Source organism: Mercurialis annua, linkage group LG2 (assembly GCF_937616625.2).
Source record: "Mercurialis annua linkage group LG2, ddMerAnnu1.2, whole genome shotgun sequence".
Taxonomy (NCBI): Eukaryota; Viridiplantae; Streptophyta; class Magnoliopsida; order Malpighiales; family Euphorbiaceae; genus Mercurialis; species Mercurialis annua.
This window is the reverse complement of record NC_065571.1, coordinates 56,748,006-56,760,649: the sequence shown is the minus strand read 5'-3', so window position 1 is coordinate 56,760,649 and position 12,644 is coordinate 56,748,006. Positions and strand designations below refer to the sequence as shown.

The 12,644-nt window shown below is 28.4% G+C and overlaps 1 protein-coding gene across 2 annotated transcripts; it reads left to right on the top strand.

Annotated features, from left to right (window-relative positions):
• The first annotated feature begins 1,960 nt into the window (after nucleotides 1-1,960).
• LOC126667084 (plant intracellular Ras-group-related LRR protein 6-like) lies at nucleotides 1,961-5,640 on the top strand. 2 transcript variants are annotated; one of them, XM_056104522.1, is made up of 4 exons: nucleotides 1,961-2,080; nucleotides 2,230-2,450; nucleotides 2,735-2,904; nucleotides 4,742-5,640. In XM_056104522.1, the coding sequence occupies exons 1-4, from the start codon at nucleotides 1,990-1,992 to the stop codon at nucleotides 5,454-5,456; spliced, it is 1,197 nt and encodes a 398-aa protein (XP_055960497.1). In that variant the 5' UTR covers nucleotides 1,961-1,989; the 3' UTR covers nucleotides 5,457-5,640. The 2 variants fall into 2 exon arrangements, with proteins under 2 accessions (XP_055960497.1, XP_055960498.1); XM_056104523.1 differs by having other exon boundaries at nucleotides 2,039-2,080; nucleotides 2,250-2,450.
• The last annotated feature ends 7,004 nt before the right edge of the window (nucleotides 5,641-12,644 follow it).

The window sequence follows — 12,644 nt, the reverse complement described above, 5'->3', positions numbered from 1 at the left end:
TTTATTATTTTATAGGTTTCATAATCTAAATTTTAGTTTAAGAACTTAAAACTTTTTTAATCAATAACTGAAGGGAGAAATCGCAGCTTTTGCCAAAAAACAAGATCCAACTCAGCAACATAACTGAAGGCCCTACTTTCCACTTGGTCATTTTATCAAACAGATTGAATGTATCATCTTTCCATCCAAGAACAGACATAAGATCCCTCTTCATAATACTAAAAAGTTATTTATAATATCCAATAAGATTAAAAACGAGAGAGAGAGAGGGGGGGTATGGGCTCGAAAAATTCGAATCAAGCTCGAGCTGGTCGGATTTCATTTTAAAACGAACTCGAGTACCAATTATAGAGGCTTGAGAGGGTCGCGAGCCTCAATGAATTTCTTTTACATATACAACAATGATTTATTTTTACTATACTAATTTTTTATGCGTGTCAATTTGGATGTATATCATATTAACTGATTATATAATATATTTTATAATAAAAAAATATAAAAAATATAAAATACATAAAATATATTTGTTTTTATTAAACTCGACTTCGAGCTCGAGTAGATATTATTATGTTTTAATTATTATTTTTATTTTTGGTACAGCTCCAATGTCAATATTGTACAGGCCAATGACCTCAGGATATTATCTCTACCGTTTGTAACTAAAACATTCAATAATATATACTACCGACCATAATAAAAAAACGACATAAAAAATAATAGACCAGAAGAATACAATTTGTTCTCTAAAATATTTCGAAAGATGGAACAAAAGAATCTTACTAATATTGTAATATGAATAGTCATTGTCATTGTTATTAAAACCAATTTAAAGGCAATCTACCGTAGAATATCCTTGGTTCAATGATGAAGTAATAATAGATTATTACATTTATAAGACTCAAATACTTTCTGGTTAACTAAACTTTTAAATACCAATCAGACAGCAAATTGCTAGACCGTGAGATTAAATCCTTCCACAAGCGTTCCTCCTCCCTAATTATAAAAAAAGAAACTAAACTTAAATTAATTTAAAAGGAATACTGGATATCATTTTTTTTTTCAAAATCATCCAATTTTAATTTTATTTAAAAGAAAAAATTTGATCTTATTTTATTATATGACAGTTAATTTAAAATATTTTTTACGCAGGAAAATGTTACCAGATTCATTTAAATATAATACTAGTTTACGTGTGAAATAACTGAAAAATTGACGTCATAAATATTATTTAGATATTCGAATTTAGATGGCCACATCATCAAAATTAGATCCGAAATATCTTTTCAAAACAAAAAATTAAAAGTGAAGGTTGATAACCTTAAAGAAATACATATAAATTCAGGATAATTAATTATGGAGTTATTGTACTTTCCTCTTTTAATAATTTAGTAACCAAACTTCAAAATGTAACAAATTGGTTACTGTACCATGTTTTTAGTGACCCGGCAGTGTTTTAACAAAATCCGGTCAATTTATCCTTATATGGAATCCAAATTTAATTTTGAAATCTTAAATTTGGGAGGATAAAAAATGTCAAATGATAAAAGGGTTGAGATGTGTAGGTAAGAGGAAATTCAAGTGCAAATTGGCTGTGACGTAGACATAAATTGGCCAGATTTTATTAGAAATCTACTGGAATCACTAAAAGTATAGTACGGTATTTTGTTACGTTTTGAAGTTTGGTAACCAAATTATAAAAATAAGAAAGTACGGTAACCTCAAAAGTCAATTATTCTTTAAAACCAATATCCTTCTTAAAAACAATTTAAAACTCAGTACCATATTTTATCATATACTAATAAAAATTTAAAGACAAATTAACGAGAATATGATAAAGTCAAAACAACAAATATTTAGGGTTAGTGTATGGCTAAATATGCATAGCTAAAACACAAAAAATAGGGTTAAAAGTGATGTGTTGACTTTATCTAGTTAGAGACATGGCCAAGCAACCCCTAACAATACGGTCTCGTACTTTCAATTATCGTCATGTCTACTTACTTATATTTTATTTTATTTTATTTTCTTCCTTGTCATCTTCTTCATCATCATCTCCTTCCATCAATCTTTATCCTCATCCGTACGTTTCTCAAAGTCTAAAAGTCTTCAGTCTTGTAGTATTTATTACAAACTAGGGTTTCTTGTTTCTGTCTAGTATGAAATTAAACTTGAGTCGTTCGTTTTTATTTCTGTAAATTTATATTTCGTGGGTCTGTTTAATTTATGTAGTGAAGATGATTTATGAACAGCAGCAGCAACTACAAAATCAAATGACGATCAGGGTGGATTTCAGGAACAAGGCAAATAATACTAGTAGCAGTAATGATTCTGTAGAAAAAGAAAAGCTTGAAATTGTTGATTTAAGCGGCTTATCTTTGATGTCTGTTCCTAATCCGTCGCTAAATTTGATCACTATTTGTAAACTTGATCTCTCCAATAATAATCTTCAGGTAAGTCTTATTATTTTTGTTTTTTTTAGAACGGAAACGCAAAATGAAAAACGTTTTTAAACAGAAAGCGCGAAACAATACCTTTTTTAAATATAAAAATAGGTTTTACATGTAGAGTTTTGGAGTTTGCGAAAATGAAATGCTGAAACGTAGTATCATGATAAATTTCTGTGGTCTCGAATTAGAATTGAATGTTTTTAGTTATGTATATGTGTTTATAATAAATACTATATCTATATTGCCTAATAAGAAGTTTTTTTTTTTGTTTTTGTAAAATTGGACAGAGCATACCAGAATCTCTAACGGCTAGATTGCTAAATGTTGTGGTATTGGATGTGCACTCAAATCAGCTAAAATGTATTCCAAATTCAATCGGATGTTTGTCCAAGCTCAAGATTCTGAATGTTGCTGGCAATTTTCTCGCTTTTCTTCCAAAGAGTATTGAGAATTGCAGGTTTTTAATTCCTTTTTCTTTCACTTTCACTTTGCATGTATGGTTAATTAAACTTAATTAATCAGTAATTAACTTTAATTTTTCCCTTTTAGAATTAAGTTATGAATGAATAAAATATATTTTAAAATTTAACATTTATGTGGGTTTTCAGTATTACTAAATTCAATCTTAAAAAATCGAGTATTAGTAAATATTTTTTATAAAATAAAAGTATATGGAATTAATTTATTTGAAGAATAATTAGTAACATGAAAAATCTAAATTATGAAAAAGAGAATATAAGTTTGAAATTAAGGATATATATTCAAACAAAAGAGTAACTCATTAACAGAAGTATGACACTTTTAGAGAATAATTTGTGAAAGAAAAATTAATACTATAAAGTAGTAAGTAATTGAATTATAGTATGTGTCATAATTCTAGAAATTAGAATCTAAATGTGGTAATGTGAACTAAATTAATGAAGAGGAGAAGTTTCAAGATAAAACAAAATTTGAATTTAGTAATCTATGTTTTTCATAACGATATCTTCTCTGACTTTTAATGAATAAGGACAACTGGACAAGGGATAAACTTTGCAAAGAGTGGAAAATTAAATTTAAAATTAAATTCTCAGTCTATTATTTCTCTTCATAAAATTTAAAACTAATTTTTATTTTTTTTGCCATTAATTCAGTTTAATTAATTATGTAATAGTATAATAAATGCAGCAAATATTTGTTAAAAGCCAAATTGCATAATTAAATTAATGTTACATTAGTCAACATTTTTTTTATCATATAGTACTAGTTAACATGCTTGTTTTGCTTACGCGGATAACACGTTATATCACAATTGGGGTTATTGATTATGGGAGTCATTATACTTTCCCAAAGTTGCAAAATGGTCACCGAACAATTTTTTATTTCAAAATGGTCACTGTATTTTGTGATTAGTAACTTCCGGCGATCACCAAATGAAATCCGGTGACTTTTCTCCTACGTGGCTTGCCGGAAGCTTACTCACACCTTCCTCTTTGCCATGTCATTGTCGATATCACTCTTATTTTTCTACATCATCATCTTCTTCCCTAATTTTTTAAACATTTTCCGGCAAAAAGAAAGGTGTGAGTCAGCTTCCGGCAAGCCACATAGGACAAAAGTCACCGGATTTCATTTAGTGATCGCCGGAAGTTACTAATCACAAAGTACAGTGACCATTTTGGAACAAAAAATTGTTCGGTGACCATTTTGCAACTTTGGAAAAGTACAGTGACTCCCAGAATCAATAACCCTCACAATTGAAAAAACTTCAACTTATCATTCTTTTCATTATTCTGATATTTTACAATTTTAATTAGATTAGTGAAGCAGCACGATCTAATTTAGTTTTTTTTTCTTTCAAAAAGCTGCTGCATGCTAATTTTTTACTAACCACTTAAAAAACGTTACTGTAATAAGCTAATAGTGTTTATTGGTTCAAATTTATCCATTTGTTCAGTTAACATTTAGATTTTATGACTCAAAAAATTCACATATTTTAAAAAAATGTACTTTTCACTGTTTATTTTTTCTTTTAATTCTAAAAAACATATAAATTTCTGACTGGGTGACTAAAGTATGTATTAAATTTGGATGAGAATTTCCCAATACATAATTAAAAAAATTAAAACTGAAAATTAAAAAGATCAAATTCAAAAAAATGGATATAATTAAAACTGAAAATTAAAAAATTAGTCATAAGATGATTTTAAAAATAAATAAAATAAGTTATTTTTGGATATTAAGCTTAATGGTAATAAACGCCAAAATTTGATAATTAATATTTTAGTAAAAATATGTTCATGATGTACATGCAGAAATTTAGAAGAACTGAATGCCAACTTCAACAAGTTAATCACACTGCCGGAGACAATTGGATTTGAGCTGGTGAATCTGAAGAAACTATCCGTAAACTCAAACAAACTCGTCTTCCTTCCATATTCCATCACTCATCTCACCAATCTAAAAGTATTAGACGCTCGTCTTAACAGCCTAAGATCCCTGCCCGAAGATCTCGAAAATCTTATAAGCTTACAAGTTCTCAACATTAGCCAGAATTTCCAACACCTCGAAACCCTACCGTACTCCATCGGCCTACTATTTTCTTTAGTTGAACTTGACCTAAGTTACAACCGAATCGCTTCGCTGCCCGACTCTATCGGCTGCCTCAGGAAGCTTCAGAAGCTGAGCGTCGAAGGGAACCCTCTTGTTTCGCCACCGATGGAGGTGGTGGAGCACGGGTTGCATGCTGTGAAAGAGTATCTGAGTGAGAAAATGAATGGCGGGCATAAGAGCCCGCCAAAGAAGAAATCATGGGTAGGTAAGTTGGTAAGGTACAGTACTTTTAACGGAAGCATGAGAAATAATAATAATCAGAATATCGATGGTAATGGCGGTGGTAATAGTCCGACAAGAGACGGGTTTGCCATGCCGGAATATCAGACTATCGACGCGCTTGCTTCGCCTCGGTATGTCGGAATGTTCTCACCTCGCAGGCTTCTCTCGCCTAGAAATATTTTCTCAACTAGGTAAGCGTTTAAATGGTGTAATAATGAGCTCTATGAGTTTTGTGTGGCTATAAAATACTTGGCTAGGTGTGGTTTTGTGTAGTTTTGTATTATGTAAGAGATGTTAAATATTTATGTAATAATATGCGTGCAATACAGAATGTTTCTCTTGTGAGTTTAATTAATGGAGCTTCTATATTGTGTTGTAATACACCAACATTTTGCTATTCCCATCACATTTTTCCGATCTTATTTTACTTATGTGGCCGTTTAATTTAAAATTATTTGTCACATTGGCAAATGTTAAAAAAAATATGTTTTATTTAAAATGAAATTCTAATTTAATTATGTGGTATATAATTGGATTCTTAACGTGACATATATTTTAAAAATATTTTAATTCGGATGGCCATATTAAAATTAGATCGAAAATATAATTTTGAAATAAAAATTCAAGTTTTGCAACTTTAGAAAAATAAATTGGAATTCGAAATCCTTTTTTAAAATAACATAAAATAACAATAACCTCCGATGTATTTGACCCGGATTATATATGAAGAAAAATAATAATTCTAATCCAATATTTTGTATAAGTAGAATTTCTTCAGTAGCCCATTCAACATTTGCAAAACAGGCGGTTGACAGGTTTTCATATTTTGTAGAGAAAATTAGGAAAAATACTCTCTTTTTAAAAATAATATGATTTCCTACCTCAATAAGGAAAAGATAGAAAAAATACCTCACCCTTTTAATATATTTTTTTTTTACTCTAAGACATGTTTATATTATAATTATACTTAACTTTTATTGTTATTTTACTCTAATCATATTTATTCTATTCTAAATGACATCTGTCATTTTTCTCTCTCTTTCTCTCGTTTTTCTCTTTCTTTTCTCTTTTTTCTTTCTTCTCTTTCTTCTCTCTTTCTTCTCCTTCTCTGGTTCTTTTTTCTTCACCATTTTTTTTCTTCTTCTCTTCTCTACTTTTATTCTTTTCTTCTTCGCCGTTCTTCTGTCGCTCCGCCATCACTCCGCCATCTTGATTTTAGCGATTTTTTCTTAATTCGTGGTGATAAATATGATTTATTTTCATTTTCAGATCTAAATAAATTACTCTTGAATTTTTTCAACTTTAGATCTAAAAATCTGCATAAGAAACAATGTTATGATGAAAAAAAATGATTTTATGCACAAAAAAACGATTTCTGCAAAAAAACAGCTTCTGATTATCATATGAGTATCATCACTGCATTATCATGTAAGTATCATAACACTGCAGAGAAAATTGATTTTTTATTAAAAAAAACAGTGTCTGATTATCATATGAATAACACTGTATTAAAATATCATTATCATAACATTATATGATTATGATAAGGTTATGATAATACAAATATACGATAATGATAATAGTATGATAATGTTTTTATGATAATATAATGATAAGCTTATAATAGTATGATAATATGATACTTACATGGAAAAAAAATTACAGAAATAGTGTCATATGATAATGTTTTATCATATGATAACGAGATGATAATATTTATGGTACATACATGATAATATCTATGATAATATATGATAAAATAGTTTTCGATTATCATGTCGTTATCATAACACTGGAGTATGATAATTAGATGATAATGAATTATGATAAGTTTATGATAACTGGATGATAACGTACGTGAAAATAGAATTACAAAAAAATTCATGACACCAGTATGATAACCAGATGATAATAAAATAATAAAGTTATGATAATAGTATGATAATAAGATACCTATATGTAAACAAATCACATAAAAATTATGATAATGAGATGATAATATAAAGATAATAGTATGATAATATGATACCTATATAAAAAAAAAATTACAAAAAAATTATGACAACGAGATGATAATGTGAAGATAATAGTATGATAATAATATGATAATATGATACATGTACGAAAAAAAACAATTATAAAAAAATTATGATAATAAGATGATAAGGTGACGATAATAGTATGATAACATGACTTTATTATACTTCATTATCATACTATTTTCTTCACATTATCATCTCGTTATCATAATTTTTATGTAATTTTTTTCATATAGGTATCATATTATCATACTGTTATCATAATTTTATTATTATGTCGTTGTCATAATATTATCATTTAGGTACAATAATACATTATCATCTCGGTATCATATGATTATATTATGAGAATGAGGTGATAATACAGTGATAACAACATGATAATCAATTTTTTGTAGAAAATCTTTCTTTATGCAGTGTTATGATAACAATATGATAATACTGTGATACTCATATGATAATCAGAGACTATTTTTTTTTATAAAAAATCATTTTTTCTGCAGTGTTATGATAATCATATGATAATCAGATGCTGTTTTTTTGCAGAAAATCGTTTTTGTGCAGAAAAACGTTTTTTTCATCATAATATCGTTTTTTCATACAGATTTTTAGATTTAAAATTGAGAAAAAAATTCAAGAGTAATTTATTTATATCTGAATGTTAAAAAATCGCCATAATCACCATGAATTAAAGAAAAGTTCGCTAAAATAAAAAATGAAAGAACAGTGGAGCGACGGTGGAGCGATGAAGAAACGGCGGCGGAGGGATGAAGGAACGACAGAGAAAAAAGAAAAAAGTGGAGAAGAAAAGAAGAAATAAAAAAGAAGAAGAAAATTGACGAAGAAGAAGAAGAAGAGAAGAGAGAGAAAGAAAATAAAAATATGACAGTTGTCATATAATAAGAGTAAAGATATATTTAGAGTAAAAAATTAATAAAAAGTAGGTATAATCATAATATAAACATGCTTTAGAGTAAAAAAATAAAAACATTAGAATGATGAGGTATTTTCTCTATCTTTTTCTTATTGAGGTAGGAAATCAAATTATTTTAAAAAATAGAGTATTATCCTAATCTTCTCTATTTTGTAGCAGTACGGCCCATTTAAGTAGCAATTTTCCCCCTCATCTTATAAATAATAAACAATTAACATATAAATTAATTTTATAGATAAATCAGTTATAAATTTTTTAATTATAATAATTAATTTCATTTTGCAATTTGCCCCTCAACTGTGAGCTAATTATCTCATAAATTGACAATTTATCCCCCTCAATTTATAAAATAATTTGTCAAAATGAGTTAATTGTTTATAGCCACCAAATTTATGATTAATTTTACATAAAATTAATTTATATGTTAATTGTCCATTACTTAGAAATTAAAAGGGCAAATTGTTATTTAACTCCACTGCAGCCTCATTGAATAGAAATAAAATGCTTGCTGGCTAGTCACTGATTTGCTGATGATTCTTTTCAATTAATGCTTTGTTTTCATGTGATCTTCACCATGAAGGTTGATGTTCCTTCAAGCTTTCGATGGAGGTATTTAATGTTATAAAAAAAAATTAAATTAATTTTCGAATCTAAAATGTCACATGTTTATTAGCGATCAGCCAATTTATTATTGCCGTATTAAATTTGATGTTTCACATTAGCCAGTCACTAACGGATATATGGCATATTTAAGTTCGGAGGATGTAAATTTTTTATAACGTTAAATATCTCTATCGTGAAAAAAAAGTTAATTAGGGTATAAATTTAAAAGCGAACCAAACGTGAAAATCCAATACATACATTTAGCTTGTATATATATGTACTTAGTAAGATTATTGTAGATTGTAAATAACCTGAAAGCATCTGACTTTTTTTTTAATATTTCGTGCACATCTGATTGGTGAATTGATATTTCATTTCAAAAAATATATATAAAAAATAAAGAGCAAAAAAATGACAATTAAAATAGACTTAATAGTAAAATAAATTTAAATTTTTATGTATTGTTATAATTTTATAAAAAAAATTTAATTTTTATAATAGTAGTCTAATTTCAACATTTCATTGCATTTTTAGCCAAAAAATATTTGAATTAATTAAATTGTTCTAATTTTTTAGTTGAATTTATATATTAACTCCTTAATTATAAAAACTCATTTTTCAAATTTTAAAATGTAACTTTTAATATAAAAAAACTACAAATAACATTAAATCTAATTACAAATTCTCTAACTTTTTCGATGATTGAAGCAAAAAAAAATATGAATTTGAAGCTAAATATGACCCGAAAGTCAAACAAAATTAATAGGTATTATATTGAGGTAAAAAATTAAAAAAAATTAAATTGATTGAAAATATAGTTAAAATTGCAAAAAAATATTAAAATTAGGTTATCACTTATCATTATAAAAATTAAAAGGTTTAAATAAAATTGTAACGATCCGCAAATATTTAAATTTAATTTACCATTAGGCCACTAAAAATAATCCTTCATCCGTCTTAAATTTACAATTATAAGTTTTTTTATTTTACATTATGAAAATATACTTAATAATTATTAAGAAATTGTTGTCGAATGGTATACCCTTATAAGTTATATATAGTCAATGAAAGAAAAGAAAGAAAAGAAAACAAAAAAAATTACTATTATATAATTAGATAATTGTTGGCTAAAGGCCCTAGCTCCAATGCCCATGTTTTGATGATAACAAAATATTTACTAATGTTTCTATCAAGTGTTTGTGAAGGATACAATAGGTAATGAAGGTTCTACAAGTTTCATAAAGCTACTAGTTTGGAGGCTAAGCCAAACCTAGAAGGGCATTTCGATAATCAAATGGTTAATATATCCTTGGAGGAATATCAATGAATATGTCATCTATGGAGAGCACAATGACATATCATCCATGTGCAACAAAGGAGAAGTAAAGATCTTAAAGAGGGAAAACATAATTCATCAGTAAACTAAAGGATTAGCTTAACGGTCTCTCAACCTAATCCAACAGCCTACCAATTGTACGCACAAACCAGCCTCTGCCAGAAGAAGATAAAATTAGCTCAACGGTCTCTGACACTAGACCAGACAACTGACATATCAGTCTGGCAATCGTACGGACAGACCAGCCTTTGCAAGAAGAAGACAAAATTAGCTCAACGGTCTCTGACACCAGACCAGACAACGTGATACGTCAGTCTGCCACTCGTACGGACAAATCAGCCTCTGCCAAAATAAGACAGAAATAGCTCAACAACTCTATTAGCTCGTCAGCAGGCTAGTGATTTGTCATCTTGCACACATATGGTTATAGACAAAGAAAATATTGAAGGCCCATATTTATCTGAGTGCTTGCAAGACCCACATTCTAGAAGAGTCTTGAATATTCTATCTTGAAGATCAAGCATATTGCCTAGAGGGCATTTTCGAAATTAGCATGAGGATCTCCAACTCAGCAGACAAGCACAGGCTGGCAGTGTACCTTGTACTACACAAATCAGGTTGCCAGCACTAGCAAACAAAAGTGAGCACAACCTGATTGGCCAAGTCAGCCTAGAATAGGCTCCTCCTTTTGTCACCTTGTACATCTTGCCTTGAGGATAAGAATTGAAGAAAATAGGAGGATGACTCAGCCCTAATTCCAGAATATTCTATCCTCTCTATAAAAGGCAGGGTTACCGAACCACTATACATCTGGTGTTCTTTTTTTATGCTTTCAATACTGCTCTATTAGCTTACTGTTTCATTAGCTTGCTGTTTTTCTAGCTTACTGTTTTACAAAAGAATTTTCTGAAAGACTTTAAATGTTTTATACCATTACTCTGAAATGCTTTACAAATTATATTAGCTTGGACTTTTAACTTACTAAAGTGTTTATCAAAATAGTTTTCTAAAAGACTTTAGTTAGCTTATATTTGACTAGCTTTTAAAAGGTTTCTAATCAACCAGTTTGATAAGTATTTCAGTATAGTATTATTTCAGAAAAGTTTTTAAAGTCTCAATTCACCCTCCCCCCCCCCCCCCCCCCCCTCTTGAGCTACTGCCGGACCCAGCAATAATGATAAATATAAAATGACCTCCACCTCAGCGACGTAAACCAATAAAGCCGTGATACCTCAGCTTCCTGTATGAATTTGAAAAAAATGATAGTTCGTGCATGAAAATAACAAAATATAAACTGCGTGATTAAAATAAAAAAATATATAAAATTCATAATTTGTTTTGATATAATTCCTAAATGTGAAAGTTAAAGTCTGCTAATTCTTTTTGAGATTTTACCCATTAGTTAACAGTATGAAGAAAAAACAAATCTTAAAAATAGAATTTTTTTAGGTATATTCGGTCCACCACGTTAGTAGATTAAGTCTATCACATCTGACACGTTATTAAAATAGTGGAACTATCATAATATTACTATTTAAAAGTGTAAAAAATAACAAATAAAATTACAATTGTACTACTATTTTAATGACGTGTTTAATTTACAAATAACGTGATGGAGTCTACTTAATAACATGAGAAATGTAACAGAAAGTTTACTATTCGGTGATCTATTAGTTGATAAACAGTTGGTATATTTAATTCACGTCCAATTTTCATATCCGATTAAAAAGTAAAATTACAAAATATAATTAGATTACAGCTAATGAGAAACCAAGAAGTTTAACTTATATATGAGAAAGATCTTCTCCTGCAGCCGCAGATCACTGATGCTTGTCTAACTCATGTGCATGCACGAGTAGACTGCCGAATCATATGCTCAATTTAATATAATATTTAGTGGACAGATCTTATATATTCAAAAGTTATTGATCATCTAATATGAAACTTATCCGTTGGACATGAATGAGTTAATATAAATTTCAGGTTAATTTTTTTAAGAATTGCCGAATTATACACTTTTCGGAAAACAGTAATTGGCATGTTATTTTTAACATTTTAATAGTCTAATTAACATTTTATAGATGTGCGAGGTTTACTCTCTCATTTGTGCATATAATCTGTCATTCTTTCTAAATAAATGATTAACATTAAGTTCAACCTATAAAGAGCGGGAGGCAAAAATTTAAAAAAAAAATTACAAAAAATCAATGCGACTTAATGAAACAATCGAAACATCTAAAAATATCATATTCAAAAAATGAAACAGTATATATAAAAAATACAATGCAACTTGATTTGTCGTATGGTTATTACTAAGTGTTTGTCGCTATGAAAGATGACATGGCAAAACTGAAAAGGGAGGAAGCAAATCGCAACACATTGATAAAACTCAATAAAAATGAACATATCTTTCGTTTTAAAAAATATTAATTGGATGATCAAAATGTTACGGTAAAACATCGGTAATTGTT